We start from the raw sequence: 15,901 nt of genomic DNA, 5'->3' as shown, positions 1-15,901 counted from the left end.
CTTCTCCACTCTGTGGCAGCCGCTGAGATGTTGGAAGACTGCTATCATGTCTCCCCTGGTCCTTCTCTTCTCTTCACTAGACTAGCCATGTCCAGTTCCTGCAACCGTTCTTCATATGTTTTAGTCTCCAGTCTCCTAATCATCCTGGTTGCTCTTGTATAATTATAATTGTATAAGATAAATAACAATTATCTTGGTAATTGTTAGTGAAACAGCTACATTAGCTTCAGGTTTATTTACCGATGTGTTGCCACACGTTAAAAACAATGAAATATAACAAACAACAAGTCCTCTACATTTATAATTTTCATTTGCTTACCAATATAGGAAGTTAAATGATCAAGAGAAGGATGGAAATTCATGTATGCCTTGTTTCTCTAGCCTTATAAATGGGAACATGCTATGCAGGGGTGAAATGCTCCCGGTTCGGACCAGATCGCCTGATCTGGTAGCGATGATGGCGGGTGGTTCAGAGACCCGGTAGCAAAAATCCCTGCCCCCCCCACCATGCCCAGCTGAGCCACGCGATTATCAGAGGCTTTTTTTTTTACTTCTAAAAGCATTTTTTTCTACAATCTCTTCAGCCAAAAAAATGCTTTTAAAAGTAAAAAAAAAGAAGCCTCTGATGATCGCACGGCTCATCTGAGATCGTCCGAGCCTTTTAAAAGCATTTTTTCTACAAACTCTTCGGCCAAAGAAGTTGTAGAAAAAATGCTTTTAAAAGAAAAAAAAAAGCCTCTGACGATCAGGCAACTCAGCTGGGATCATCAGAGCCTTTTAAAAGCATTTTTGTTGACAACCTCTTCGGCCGAAGAAGTTGTAGAAAAAAATGCTTTTAAAAGTAAAAAAAAAACAAGAAAAGTTGGCTACGCCCAGTCAGTCACATTACACCCCCCCCCAAGCCACGCCCACAGAACCGGTAGTAACAAATTTTACATTTCACCACTGATGCTGTGTATGTACTTCAGGAAGATTTATCACAGGAAAAGAAACTCAATCAGCAGAGGATGTAGTAGGAGATATGTGAACCTGCAATAGTGGTGTGTGAATCAAAGGTTTTTCAAATATTTGCAAGAACAGGTCACTCTCACTCAAAGAAATCCAAACCCATCCTTGGAATTTCTTCTTGCTCAACTTTAGATGGGATGGAGGACACTTCCAAAGCCCAATTCCCATCTCATCTCTCCTTCACAATCAGCAGAACTTCAGCCTCTACCGATTTTTCTTCTTTCCATCAGGTCTTTTGGGCCCCATCGTCCAAGCTGAAGTCTATGACAAGGTGATTGTGACCTTTAAGAATATGGCTTCCCGTCCCTTCAATATTCATGCCAAAGGGGTATCTTATTGGAAATCTTCTGAAGGTGAGGGTGACACCCCAATTGTCCCTCTTGCATGCTCTTCAAATTCTTTCCATTGCCGCGGTGGCGCAGCGGTTAAAATGCAGTACTGCAGGATAATTCTGCTGACTGCCAGCTGCCAGCAGTTCGGCAGTTCAATTCTCACCGGCTCAAGGTTGACTCAGCCTTCCAATCCTTCCGAGGTCGGTAAACTGAGGACCCAGATTGTTTGGGGACAATAGACTGACTCTGTAAACCGCTTAGAGAGGGCTGTAAAGCACTGTGAAATGGTATATAAGTCTAAGTGCTATTGCTATGGTCCTTCCTTCCTTCCTTCCTTCCTTCCTTCCTTCCTTCCTTCCTTCCTTCCTTCCTTCCTCCCTCCCTCCCCCCCTCCCTCCCTTCCCTGTGGTTAGAATGCCATATTGCAGGATAATTCTGCCCACAGTCAGGAGTTCGATCCTGACCAGCTCAAGGTTGACTAAGCCTTCCATCCTTCCAAGGTCGGTAACATGAGGACCCAGATTGTTGGGGGCCATAGGCTGACTCTGTAAATCGCTTAGAGAGGGCTGTAAAGCACTGTGAAGCGGTATATCAGTCTAAATGCTATTGGTATTGCGCAATTTTCTATTCAAGAGCCAGAGCGAAGAGTGCAATCCGATTCAGCCCTTGGACCCAGCCGCAGTGTAGTTTGCATGGTTTGGGCTTAGCATGTTGTATGATCTCAACTTTTATAGTCATGGATGACAGTGCTTGTATGTTTTCAGGGGCGGGCTATGATGATTTGACCAGCCAGCTAGAGAAAGAAGACGATGCTGTGGAACCTGGTCACACACATGTCTATGTGTGGGAGATCTTAGAAGATCAAGGGCCAACCGGATCGGACACCCACTGCTTAACTTATGCCTACTCCTCTCATGTGGACAGCGTCAAGGATATTAATTCTGGATTGATTGGACCACTACTGGTCTGTAAGCCAGGTAAGATCAGGTGGTAGAAGTAGACCATCTTCTTGAGAGTCTATTGGAGATTCTCAGTCATCCAGGTCATAGTTGAAAAAGCACCTTTGGGACATGTTGAGAACCAGGTATTATTCCTACTCCATGCTTTGTTCAGATTCACATGGACTTACTAGCATTCATCAAGTAATCTTTGTGATTTTTTAGTCCATATGTTCATGCCAGATTCACTTGCAGATCCAATGTGGGTACTTCAAAAATCTTGTCTCTGCTTTTTCTTCTGGAAAAGCAAGATAGCTGCGTACTCTTTTGTATGACATTCCAAATATGCTCCTATCATAACACTTAAGACAGTATTTTTCTGAAACATTCCAGTTTAATTCTATGTATTATCTCATGCATGATTTCAATTATCACAGTACTGTGAAATTAGGGGGGAAAATATATCACAACTGCACAGAGCATAACATAGAATGTGTAAGGACTGAGAAATAAAAGGTGACTTAAAACTAGTCCAGGAAATCGTAAGTCCTTTCAACGCCTAGCTAAAAGGTAAAGGTTCCCCTTGCACACATGTGCTAGTCATTCCCGACTCTAGGGGGCAGTGCTCATCTCCATTTCAAAGCTGAAGAGCCAGCGCTGTCCGAAGACGTCTCCATGGTCATGTGGCCGGCATGACTCAATACCAAAGGCGCACGGAACGCTGTTACCTTCCCACCAAAGGTGGTCCCTATTTTTCTACTTGCATTTTTTACGTGCTTTTGAACTGCTAGGTTGGCAGAAGCTGGGACAAGTAACGGGAGCTCACCCCATTACTCGACACTAGGGATTCGAACCGCTGAACTGCCGACCTTTCGATCAACAAGCTCATCATCTTAGCCACTGAGCCACCGCATCCCTAACGCCTAGCTACCCGAGTATAATATGGATGAGCCTTCAGAGGATGTAGTAGACAGTTAAGATATTTCAGGATTCCTGTTTTGCTCCAGTTTAGAAAATTGTTATCTGCTTAAAAATCTGTGGAAAGTCTTTTTGTCATTTTGTTTTGATGGTTCTACAGAGTTTCTCCTTTGCAGGAGCTTTGATGAGTATAAAATCCGGGGGCAAAATACAAGAATTTGTGCTGCTGTTTTCTGTATTTGATGAAGGTAAGAGAAGAATGGGGACGAAGGAGAGAAAAGAACATTTGTATTTGTGTTTCTATTCCTTGGAATAAAGTCATCAGCAGTTAATACACCTTTCTGTAGGATTTAGGCTTCGCTTGTTCCTAATGGGTTTAATTCAGGGGTGAAATCCAGCAGGTTCTGACAGTTTCTGGAGAACCGGAAGCAGAAATTTTCAGTAGTTCGGAGAACCGGCAAATACCACCTCTGGCTGGCCCCAGAGTGGGATGTGAATGGAGATTTTGCAATATCCTTCCCCTGCAATGCGGTGGGAATGGAGATTTTGCAATATCCTTCCCCCAGGAGTGGGGAGAGAATGGGGATTTTGCAGTATCCTTCCCCTGGAGTGGGGTGGGAATGGAGATTTTGCAATATCCTTCCCCCAGAAGTGGGGAGGGAATGGGGATTTTGCAGCATCTTTCCTCTGGAGTGGGGTGGAAATGGAGATTTTGCAGTATCCTTCCCCAGCCATGGCCACCAAGCCACACCACGTTCACCAAGCCATGCCCACAGAACCGGTAGTAAAAAAAAATTGGATTTCACCATTGGTTTAATTCTTCATGTCCAACCAAACATTCTAGATTGTATCTCTTGGTTAGTTGCATACTGTGCTTAGCAGATTCTAAGGAAATTCATTTTTATTTTAGTTTAAGACTGGTTTCTACAGAAAGACAAGATGCAAATTACATGGTTTACGGCCAAACTGCAGTCAGGACTGTTTCTCTTCCAAAACAAACTCATCTGCAGCTGTAGGAAACTGGTTATAGGTTCTACCTGAAAAGGTTTAGATTCAATGACTAATTCTGATTTTCCTATAATGGGCCTGTAGGACAGAAACAGTGGATAATGATGGCTCTTTTCTTGGTGATTTGGAGTTCCTTGAATTAAACTCTATTACTTGCATCCTTCTCTCCCTCTCTTCAATGTCCATCAGACAAGAGCTGGTATTCTCACTCTCACATCAGCGGAAACTCAAAGTCTCCTTTGACTCAACATCAGTTTCATACCATCAATGGGTTCGTTCATTCTTCTCTGCCTGGTAAGAGTCTGGCAAAAAGGACCCCACATTTTATAAACCATATCAGCCAATACATGACATTGGAGATAGGCCATATATATGTGATAGATAGATAGATAGATAGATAGTGGATGGATAGATTAGATTAAATTAGATTAGATTAGATTAGATTAGATTGATAGTGGATGAATAGATTAGATAGATAGATAGATAGATAGATAGATAGATAGATAGATAGAGATGGATGGTGGATGGATAGATTAGATAGATAGATAGATAGATAGATAGATAGATAGATAGATAGATAGATATGGATGGATGGTGGATGGATAGATTAGATAGATAGATAGATAGATAGATAGATAGATAGATAGATAGATATGGATGGTGGATGGATAGATTAGATAGATAGATAGATAGATAGATAGATAGATAGATAGACAGATAGAGATGGATGGTGGATGGATAGATTAGATAGATAGATAGATAGATAGATAGATAGATAGATAGATAGATAGATAGATATGGATGGATGGTGGATGGATAGATTAGAAAGATAGATAGATAGATAGATAGATAGATAGATAGATAGATAGATAGATATGGATGGTGGATGGATAGATTAGATAGATAGATAGATAGATAGATAGATAGATAGATAGATAGATAGATAGATTGATCGATCAAAATGTGGAATATTTCTATTTCTCAGAACTTGAATAATTTTTTGGTCTTTGTATGTCTGATGTAAACTGCCTCCCAGAAACTAAAGGAAGACATCTCTGGGATCGCTCAAAGAATCATTTGGATCATATCACTTAATAGTAATCAGCTGAATGAACTAGAAATGAAATGAATAAATAAAATAATAAGAAAAGACAACTCTCTCAAAGTAGCTTGCCGTTCTTCATTTTTGCGACTGTCCGACTTCATTTATCACTCTTCAACATTTATTTTTCAAATTTTGCTCTAAGTATTCACATTCATTTCCATTTCTACCAGCCCGTGCATTTTTCATTTGTAACTACATTTGCCCTAATATAACGCATTTTGCTACACGATTTCTAGGAGCATATGCATTGATTCCCAATATAGTTATATCACTGTCGATTGTCCTTATTATTAGCAAATTGCGGGGCGTAATACTGTGAAGGTCAAGCTTTGAATGCTGATTTGAACTTAGATTCCTTCCTTGGTTTGAAAATACGAAGTTGGAAGTTTGAACTCCTGCATCTCACCCACACGCTGCCTTGAGCATCACTTAAGCATCTCACCTAGAATGTTGTTCTTTTCTTTACCTGCAGATCTGAAGCTGTGTGAGAAGAGGCCTGTTTATTGGTATGTCATTAGCCTGGGCACCAGCCCTGAAGTTCACTCCATACTTCTTGAGGGTCACAGTTTCTTGGTGAGAGAACATCGACTTGCCACTCTGGACATCTCCCCCGTAGTTTTCCTCACTGCCGAGACGACACCCAGAGCTAATGGCACATTTCGGATGTTCTGCCAGATTCCATCACATCAGCAAGGTAACTGCTTTTAGCAATTAAACAACATGATTGATGGTGTCAGAATGGTGTGGTGGCCTAGAGGTGGAGCTCTCGCCTCACAATCAGGAGGCTGTGAGTTCGATCCTAGGTAGAGGCTGATATTTCTCTCTGTGGGCAAAATGAGAATATATTTGCTGGGGGGAAAAACTCCTCATTGGTGACAAGAAAGGCATCCAGCCAGTAAACACTTCAGTTGCTCAGATTCCACCCCGCAAGAGATTATGGGGTCATTAAAAGAAGATGATGATTGATGGGTGTCAGAGATACAGAGTGCGACTCTATCATTTTCTATTTAACAAAAAAATAACATTTTAATTTTGAAATTTAAAAAAAATGCATAACCTGAAGTGCAGGTTGACTGTCTTAGCAAGCATTAAACCTTGCTTCCAACAAAAAGGAAGTGAAACCTGGCTAACATCTGGTTTACCATTGACTTTCCAGCTGGCATGGAAGCCTTAATTCAAGTGGAAGTTTGTCCAGAATTTATCCAGAAGAAGCTGAGGATGGTAGAACCATCTCCAAGTGAGGACTATTATGATGAATATGGGGAAGAGAATATGGAAAGCACCGTGATAGACTTGGACGAGTTTTCCCCAAGGATTACTGGACGTTCTCGGGCCAAAAGACTTCCTGTGACCTGGACGCATTATATCGCTGCAGAGGAAGGTGATTGGGACTATGCCCCAGTGAAGCCCAAACACCTGGACAGGTAAATCGCCTCAAGTAATTATGATATTCAGATCAAGCTTTTCTTGCTGGGCGAACTCAGAAACAAGAAAGACTTTTATCGTACATACTCTCAAAAGGACGACTGTAATTCTGCAGATCTACTTATACTTAGCATAATTAAGGTGGAATAAATCTTTCTCAGACTTCTGCCTTTCGAGTTGACTTTTTGCAACAGTCCTATTTCCTTCCCTATAGCCTGGTTGGTGTGTGGCGTGTGTGCATGCACGGTGGAGCTGGGCTGGGCCGATGGCTGGTATGCCCGCAGAGAGGGCCCTGCGTGCCACCTGTGGCACGTGTGCCAAAGGTTCGCCATCATGGCCTTAGCATTTCAATGATACTGTAAATAATGGATAAAAAGGCATTTGATTAACTAAGGAATTGCTAAACCATTACCAATCTAATATTTCACTTGAGTTCTAGCTCTGGCTTTCTGTTCTCCTCCGCAGCGCTTATAGCAAATCTCTGGAAAATGGCCCCCAGCGGATCGGGTCCAAGTATAAAAAAGCCATGTTTGTGGAATACGAGGATGCGACTTTTAACAAGCGGAAGGCATCCAAAGCAGATCATTTGGGCCTCCTGGGACCAGTCCTGAAAGGAGAAGTTGGCGACGAGTTTATTGTAAGTGATGAGATGCTCTCCTCTGGGAATGTTATCGTGAGTGATAGAAAAATATTGGTGCCATGCAGACAAATCCTCTTGGCTCAGCCTGGGAATCCTTTGGCCCTTGAAATATCGTAGAAACCTAGGTTTGAATGGATAAGACCTTGAAAGGAATCCTCAGATCATCCCAGACCAAGAGCTGTCCAATATTTTCTTGGAAGCCTCCAATTGATGGAACGACATCCATGATTTCAGAAGGTTGGCTGTCCCAATGTTTAATAGACAGTCTTTGGTGAGCTTTCAAGACTCCACAATCAAAACCACAGAAGGATCTTTAATGGACTCTATCAGAAATGTTCTGATAAATTGATGTTCATTTAGTTATTCTTTGGGGAGGAAAATATTTGAGGGTTATCAGCCATCTTTGACCATTGCTGACTTGGGCATTACTTTGAAATTGATTCCAAAGAATCATTTTAGGACCTCTCATTCAGACAGTATCTCAGGGATATTCATGAAAGGTGAGAGCCAAGAGAAGAAATACAGGCAGTCCTTGATTTACAAGAGTTTATTTAGTGACCTTTCAAAGTTACAACTGAAAAAAGTTATGACCATATTCATGTGATTTACATTCGAATGCTTGGCAACTGACTCTTTTTTTTTTATTTAAAAAGTTTTAAAATATTTTTACAAACAAATTTCCCCTCCCTTCCTCCCCCCACCCATTCCCTTCTCCCCCCACCCCCGACTTCCCAGAGCAAAATACAGGGTATAACATTTAACAAACATAAGCAAACATAAGCAAACTAACTATAAGCTCTTAACTCCCCGTCACACTTTAACTCCCCCATATATACCAAAATATAATAATATAAGAATTCACCTAAATATTTCATTCATAAGCTATTTGCAACTTTTTAGTCCCATATTTGTTTTGAATATAATCAATCCATCTTCTCCATTCCAATATGTATCTTTCGTTCGAACCTGCATTAATTAGACGCTTTACATTTTTAACAAATGAATGTTAAACCTTTTGTTAAGAAATTTTTTCAGACTTCGGAGAAATGCTATTCGAAAGTTAAAAAAAATACTTTTCCATATATTATTGGACCACAATATTCCAGAATTTTGGAATTAAATACGATTTGGAAGGTCCCAGGTCTTCATTTCTCTATTTTGGTAGATTTGATACATAATATTGTTCCACATCTGGAATGCTGCGAAGGGACTGAATGGAATATCGAACTCTCTCGTTTCAGATCGTGTTTAAGAATATGGCCAGCCGGCCATACAACATTTACCCTCACGGAATCACCAATGTCACTTCATTCCATCCTATCGGAAGTCCTCGACGTAAGACATGCCGGAAGGGGGGAATCTCTTGGGAAAGGGCTGTGGGAGGGGGTGGGGGATGACTCTCATGCTGCATTCATACGTAATCCGAAAGTAGGGCGAGGGAGGGAGGAGTCAAACAAGCCAAGTTGGTTCGCTGATCAGGCTGAGCTCTCAGCTTGATCTGCAAAGCTGGTCTGAAGGTTGCGTTCTGTGCGAAATCAAACATCATGATAAGTTGAGCGTTTGGAGTGGTGCAGTGGCCTAGAAGCGGAGCTCTCTCCTCACAATCAGGAGGCCTGTGAGTTCAATCCTAGATAGAGGCAGATATTGCTCTCTCTGGGCACAATGAGAATGTATCTGCTAAACAAAACTCCGCATTGGTGACAGGAAGGGCATCCGGCCAGTAAAGACTCTGCTAGTTCCATTCAGTTGTCCAGACTCCGCCCTGCAAGGGATTATGAGGGTCGTTAAATGAAGAAGATGATGATGATAAATTGAGCGTTTGTAGCTAATCTAAGATGCCAACATTATTTGCTTAATGTTACATCATTTGTTCTGTGTCGGCTAATAGAAGGAGAAAACAGGAATGGTGCTTCTTCTGGTTCATATTTGTTGCTTCCAGTCAGAGCTGTCCCCAGTTTTCAAGCCGGCTTGGTTTCTTTCAAAATTAGGAAGGTGTTTATTGGAATATCGAGCCTGAAATGCAAAGGAGGCTTGCTAACTGCAGATTAGACCAGCCTTATCTAGTTTGTGATGAGTTTTATAGTCTACAAATCCCAGCTACAGGTAGTCCTCGAATTACAACAGTTCATTCAGTGACCGTTCAAAGTTACAACGGCACTGAAAAATGTGACTTATGACCGTTTTTCACAGTTACGACCTTTGCAGCATCCTCATGGCCACAGGACCAAGATTCAGATGCTTGGTAATTGGTTCATATTTAGTGTCCCTGGGTCATGTGATCCCTTTCTGTGACCTTCTGACAAGCCAAGTCGATGGGGAAGCCAGACTCACTTAACAACCATGTTAGTAACATAAGAACTGCGGCGATTCACTGAGCAACGGTGGCAAGAAAGGTCATTAAATGGAGCAGATCTCACTTAACAAATGTCTCACTTAACAACCGAAATGTTGGGCTCCCATTGTGGTCGTAAATCGAGGACTACCTATTCTATGATTGTTGGAATATGGACAGATTTGCATTAAAATTCTTTTTTTTTTTCCTTTTCATCATTCCTGGGTTTTGTCTGCCCTCTTCCAATCAAACCATTTCCCCCACTTGTTCTATCCTAAGGCTATAAATCTGCCTTCCACACACTTTGCTCTCTCTCTCTCTCTCTCTCTCTCTCTCTTTCCCTCCCTCCCTCCCTTCCTCCGTCTCTGTCTCTCTCTCTGTCTCTCTCCCTCCCTCCTTCTCTCTCTGTCTCTATCTCTCCCTCCCTCTGTCTCCATCTCTCTCTCTCTCCCTTCCCCTCCCCATCTCTGTTTCTCTCTGTCTCTCTCCCTCCTTCCGTCTTTGTCTCTCCCTCCCTCCCTCCCTCCATCTCCATCTCTCCCTCTCCCTCCCTTCCCCCTCTCCCCTCCCTCCATCTCTCTCTCTCTCTGTCTCTCTCCCTCTCTCCTTCCATCTCTGTCTCTGTCTCACCCTCCCTCCCTCCATGTCTCTCTCTCTCTCTCTCCCTTCCCCTCCCCCATCTCTGTCTCTCTCTGTCTCCCTCCCTCCTTCCGTCTTTGTCTCTCCCTCCCTCCCTCCCTCCATCTCCATCTCTCCCTCTCCCTCCCTTCCCCCTCTCCCCTCCCTCCATCTCTCTCTCTCTCTGTCTCTCTCCCTCTCTCCTTCCATCTCTGTCTCTGTCTCACCCTCCCTCCCTCCATGTCTCTCTCTCTCTCTCCCTTCCCCTCCCCCATCTCTGTCTCTCTCTGTCTCCCTCCCTCCTTCCGTCTTTGTCTCTCCCTCCCTCCCTCCATCTTCATCTCTCCCTCTCCCTCCCTTCCCCCTCTCCCCTCCCTCCATCTCTGTCTCTCTCTCTGTCTCTCTCCCTCTCTCCTTCCGTCTCTGTCTCTGTTTCTCCCTCCCTCCCTCCGTCTCTCTCTCCCCCCCTCCCTCCCTCCTTCCATCTCTGTCTCTCCCTTCCTCCCTCCATGTCTCTCTCTCTCTCTCTCTCTCCCTCTCTCTTCTTCTCTGTGTCTCTCTGTGCTTGAACTAGATTCCTCTCTGGCTTTCTAAAGACCATTGCTGCCCCCTTGTGGAATTGGAGAAGGCTATGGGAGCAAATTTATTTGTTGAACTTCTATAGCTGCCTTATCCCTGATACTGTACGTGCACATACCTGATGACCTAATATGAGAGTTTTTAAAGTTTTGTTTCGGTGTGATATAGCCCAGTGGCCGTTGTGAAGCCATGGGCTTGTGGCTTAGCATCACGTGTTATCCAGGCCACCGTGCCTTAGTCGTTCAACAAACGTGGCTACAGCAAACCGGTAGGAAACTAAACCAAATGATTTGGTGGCTTGTTTCCTCCTAGATCAGAATATGAAGGTGATACCAATACGACCCAAACAGGTGTTCATGTACAGATGGAAGATAATGCCAGAGGACGGCCCCACCAGATCTGATCCTAGTTGCCTGACTCGCTACTATTACAGCTCAATCAAACCAGCTAAAGACTTAGCATCTGGGCTTATTGGACCCCTCCTGATCTGTTTCAAAGAAACCATGGATCAGAGAGGAAATCAGGTTGGTTCATTGCTACATCGTGGCAGAAACAATTGTGGGTGTTATGGTCAGAGGTCAGCAACCCACGGCTCCGGAGCCATATGTGGCTCTTTCATCCTTCTGCTGCAGCTCCCTGTCACCGGTGGGCTCCACAATTGATAGGGCTTTCGGTTAGGACAGGTAGAGGAAAAAGGATGCCCCTCTAGGAAGGGACTTTATGGTGGGGGAACCAGACTTCCGGTCGGCTCCAGAATTGAATGGGGGGCTTCCGGTTAGGACCTTTGTGGCTCTTTGAGGGTTTAAGGTTGCCGACCCCTGAACTAGGTTAACCACACACGATGCCTGGATGTAGTAGATTTTATATGCTTCTCTTGAGAATTGAGACTTCAGATCTCTTTGACAGCCCTCAAGGGTTAAGATCAGGGGTGAAATCCAGCAGGTTCTAACAGGTTCTGGAGAACCGGTAGCGGAAATTTTGAGTAGTTTGAAGAACCGGCAAATGCCACCTCTGGCTGGCGCCAGGAGTGAGGTGGGAATAGAGATTTTGCACTATCCTTCCCCTGCCACACCCACCAAGCCACGCCCACAGAACCGGTAGGGGGAAAAAAAATTGGATTTCACCCCTGGTTAAGATGTAGACCTCGGTTCCATCCATGTGGAGTGGCTTCAAGTAAATGTCGTAGCTTTTTTCAGATCTAATTGTTTAAGCATCTTATAAACAGGGTATCTGATGCTACATTTCCACCAGGTTTCCAAAGTGGTGTAAATGGCTAAAGCAGAGGTGTCAAACTCAAGGCCCGGGGGGAGGGGGGCGGATCTGGCCCACAGGGTGCTTAGATCTGGCCCACAGGAACCTTTACCTTTACCTTTACTTCGCTGGAAACATTTGATCCACAGCCTGGCATTATTCAAAGAGCTGAGACACCCCTCTTGTCATTTTGAAAGATAGTGGCAATCTTACAATCAGCAAATAAACTTTTGGATCGTTGGTCTTCCTGGTCCAACATCTTAATCTCTAGTTTCCCCTCTCAGATTCTGACCCATTAATCCCCTACGTTTGTGGTCCTTTCAGATGATTGCCGATGAAGCAAGATTTGTGCTGTTTTCTGTCTTTAATGAAAATTGGAGCTGGTACTTGTCAGAGAATATCAAGCAATTTTGTTCCGATGCAGCCGACGTTAATCCCCAAAACCCTGAATTCTATGCATCCAACCTCATGTACAGTGAGTAGCTCCAGTTTATTTTTTAAAAAAACAAATGGTGTGAAGAACAGTGAAAGAAAGATAAGATGTTACATGTGCTTTTCTTACATGTAGCTGGAGCTGTTGTGGAAGATCTAATAATGCTGCTCCAAGTTGGATCCTGAATTTCCTTATACTTATAAATTGAAAATAGGCTGTTGTTGATTTTTTTTTCCTTCTTCCATGGGACAGGTTATTTAAGATGGTGTAACTTATTTATTTATTTAATTTATTGGTTCGATTTATATGCTGTCCTTCTCCGGAGACTCAGGGTGGCTTACAATGCGTTAAGCAATACTTTTGTATATACCTGCTTAGTAGGGCTTTTGGGGGGCCCCCAAGCGGTGTTCTTTTTTATACAAAGTCAGCTTATTGCCCCCACAATCCGGGTCCTCATTTTACCTACCTTGGAAGGATGGAAGGCTGAGTCAACCTTGAGCTTGGTGAAAGATGCTGGATTAAAGAGTTTTCCATCTGATCTGGTCTGGAGGTAAATACCCTCTGTTACAGTTCCAAAAGCTTGTTTCAGCATGATAGCAAAAAAGATCCCGAATAAAGTTGGTGCGAGGACACAGCCCTGCTTCACTCCACTTCGAATATCAAAGGAATCTTTTTAGTCACACTAGATGCTGTTTCCAGAGCACGATACCATAGTCTCTTGAGACTGAAGGATGCCAATGATGCTGGATTCAACAGAGTTTCCAATTTCATTAGTTGGGAGATTCTAATGTTCCTAAACTAAATACCATTCTCATGAGGTATGAAAAGTTGGCATACCCCTTTTATTTACATGACTGTGAATTCCTTTCATTCATGGTCAGCAAGGCTTGGCAAACAGTGTTTCAGAGGAATATTTATCAACACAGACCTTATCTCGCTTGGAAAGCTGCCAGATAACTATTATCCAAATGCGGGGCAAGGCAAAACTTGGCACAGAGTCTCTTAGAGTCATGAACAGAACTTTCCATTCTTGAAACGAACGAACAAGTTGTTTCCTACAAAAGCCCACTCCCCGTTCGTTCCTCTTTTGTTTCCTATGGGAGGGGCCAATCACCTCCAAGATGTGGCTTTACTCCCAAGTCAACCCTGCTTTCTTAGTTGTTCTTGTCTTCTGGCAGCTCTGCGCATGCGCACACTGGGAACAGGCTCCAGCTGTTCCTCTGCCTCACTGCTCTTTAGCTGCCTTTCTGTTTTGGCTCCATTACCTGAGCCTGTGTCATCGGCAGGAGAGAACATCGAGAGTGAAGGAGAGGAGTTGGCAAGGCCTCCCTCTCTAGGACCCTCCTCTTTGGCAATGCCTTCTGTGTCCGCCGAAGGGCAAGAGATAGGGCCGGGGCCAAGCACGTCCACGCAGCCACAGGTGGACAGTGATGAGGGTAATGAGTCTTGGCTGGATCCACGCCAGCGTTGCAGAGATAAGCGCGCACAACAGAAGAAAAGGCGTGCCCGAGATTAGGATGAGTCACTGGACCACACCCCACAGGATATAAAAGGGAGCGTGGGGGCCAGTCAAACCTTGTGATGAACAAAGCTGAAAGCTTCCACGCCATTCTGCATTGCCGGATTTTTGCTATAGACTTTGCTGGATTATCTCTGGACTTGATTGGCTCTGTAATTATTGAGCTGTTTCCTTTGATGTACCAGAAGTGGGGAGAAGTTATCTCTCTTCTTTGTAAGTAATAAACTCTTGGCAGGCAGCCACTAGGTTGTTGCCAAGTTCCGTTATCATAAGGAAAAGGATTTTGCCGGCTGGTTTGGTCTTTAACTCTTGAACGTCTGTTGGTGTGTGTGCATGTGGGATGGGGACAGAACACTCTCTGTCTCCGACGCAGAGCGCAGTTTCTGGCATGCCGTGACCCAGGGCTGATCCACAGACCGGGGGTTGGGGACCCCTGCCCTAGGGTGCTAACAGAGTATTGAAATTCTTTGTGCTTCATAATTATTTTTTCCTCACTCTTCTTCCAGGTATCAATGGGTATGTCTTCGATAATCTTCAAATGAAACTCTGCCAGAACCAAGTGGTATATTGGTATGTCCTGAATGTGGGTGCCCAGAGTGAGATCGTCTCTGTCTTCTTCTCGGGAAACACTTTTAAGCACAACACTGTCTCTGAAGAGGTCCTGGCAATCTACCCCTTCTCTGGAGAGACGGTTATCATGTCCATGGACAATCCAGGTTAGGTTGACATCCGTTGTTCTTTGAAGCAAGTTGATGCCTTCAGGGGTTGATGAACTAGAATTCCCACCTTTCCTAATCATTGATAATAGGACAGATGTTGCTGCAAATTGGAATCCAACAGATGTCCTTTTGATGGTCGGAATAGCAATAGCACCTAGACTTATATACAGCTTCACAGTGCTTTTACAGCCCTCTCTGAGCAGTTTACAGTCAATCTATTGCCCCCAACAATCTTGGTCCTCATTTTACTGACTTCGGAAGGATGGAAGGCTGAGTCAACCTTGAGCCTGTCAGGATCGAACTTGCTGGCAGTGGGCAGAATTATCCTGCAATACTGCATTCTAACCACTGGGAAGGAAGGAAGGAAGGGCAGTATCTATAGCACCTAGACTTATATATTGCTTTACAGTGCTTTTACAGCCCTCTCTAAGCAGTTTACACAGTCAGCCTATTGCCCCCAATCTTGGTCCTCATTTTACAGACCTCGGAAGGATGGAAGGCTGAGTTAACCTTGAGCTGGTCAGGATCGGACTGCTGGCAGTGGGCAGAATTATCCTGCACTGCATTCTAACCACTGGGAGGGAGGGAGGGAAGGAAGGGTGGGAGGGAGGGAAGGAAGGAAGGGCAGTAGCTATAGCACCTAGACTAGGTGCTATAGCTGTATAGGGCTGTATAAGCACCTAGTGCTTTTACAGCCCTCTCTAAGCAGTTTACAGAGTCAGCCTATTGCCCCCAACAATCTGGGTCCTCATTTTACAGATCTCGGAAAGATGGAAGGCTGAGTCAACCTTGAGCCTGGTGAGATTCGAACTGGCAAATTACAGGCAGTTGGCAGTCAGCAGAAGTAGCCTGCAGTACTGCACTCTAACCACTGCGCCCCCCGTGGCTCTTATGAATGAAAATAGTTGGAAAACATACAAGACTTATAAACGAATAACATGATTAAGTCCCTTCATCCAAATCCCAGATATAAAAGTGGACACAATTAAAAAAAACTCACCTGGAAAGAAAGTAATCCAACTTTAAGATATTTCCTAAAATCTGACAGTTAAGAGTTATAGCTAGCAGAAATTGCA

General features: G+C 43.8%; 1 protein-coding gene across 1 annotated transcript in view; it reads left to right on the top strand.

Annotated features, from left to right (window-relative positions):
* F8 (coagulation factor VIII) overlaps positions 1-15,901 on the top strand; it is a 55,083-nt gene that overhangs the window by 8,325 nt on the left and 30,857 nt on the right. Inside the window, exons 3-13 of the mRNA XM_034424050.3 lie at positions 1,239-1,361; positions 2,105-2,317; positions 3,373-3,444; positions 4,394-4,498; positions 5,782-6,003; positions 6,466-6,733; positions 7,200-7,371; positions 8,616-8,709; positions 11,216-11,427; positions 12,479-12,629; positions 14,613-14,822. Coding sequence (XP_034279941.2) covers positions 1,239-1,361; positions 2,105-2,317; positions 3,373-3,444; positions 4,394-4,498; positions 5,782-6,003; positions 6,466-6,733; positions 7,200-7,371; positions 8,616-8,709; positions 11,216-11,427; positions 12,479-12,629; positions 14,613-14,822 — 1,842 coding nt within the window. The remainder of the gene's footprint in view (positions 1-1,238; positions 1,362-2,104; positions 2,318-3,372; positions 3,445-4,393; positions 4,499-5,781; positions 6,004-6,465; positions 6,734-7,199; positions 7,372-8,615; positions 8,710-11,215; positions 11,428-12,478; positions 12,630-14,612; positions 14,823-15,901) is intronic.

This window comes from Pantherophis guttatus, chromosome 12, assembly GCF_059756535.1.
Source record: "Pantherophis guttatus breed Tessera chromosome 12, ASM5975653v1, whole genome shotgun sequence".
Classification (NCBI taxonomy): Eukaryota; Metazoa; Chordata; class Lepidosauria; order Squamata; family Colubridae; genus Pantherophis; species Pantherophis guttatus.
This window is presented reverse-complemented; position numbering and strand designations above follow the sequence as displayed.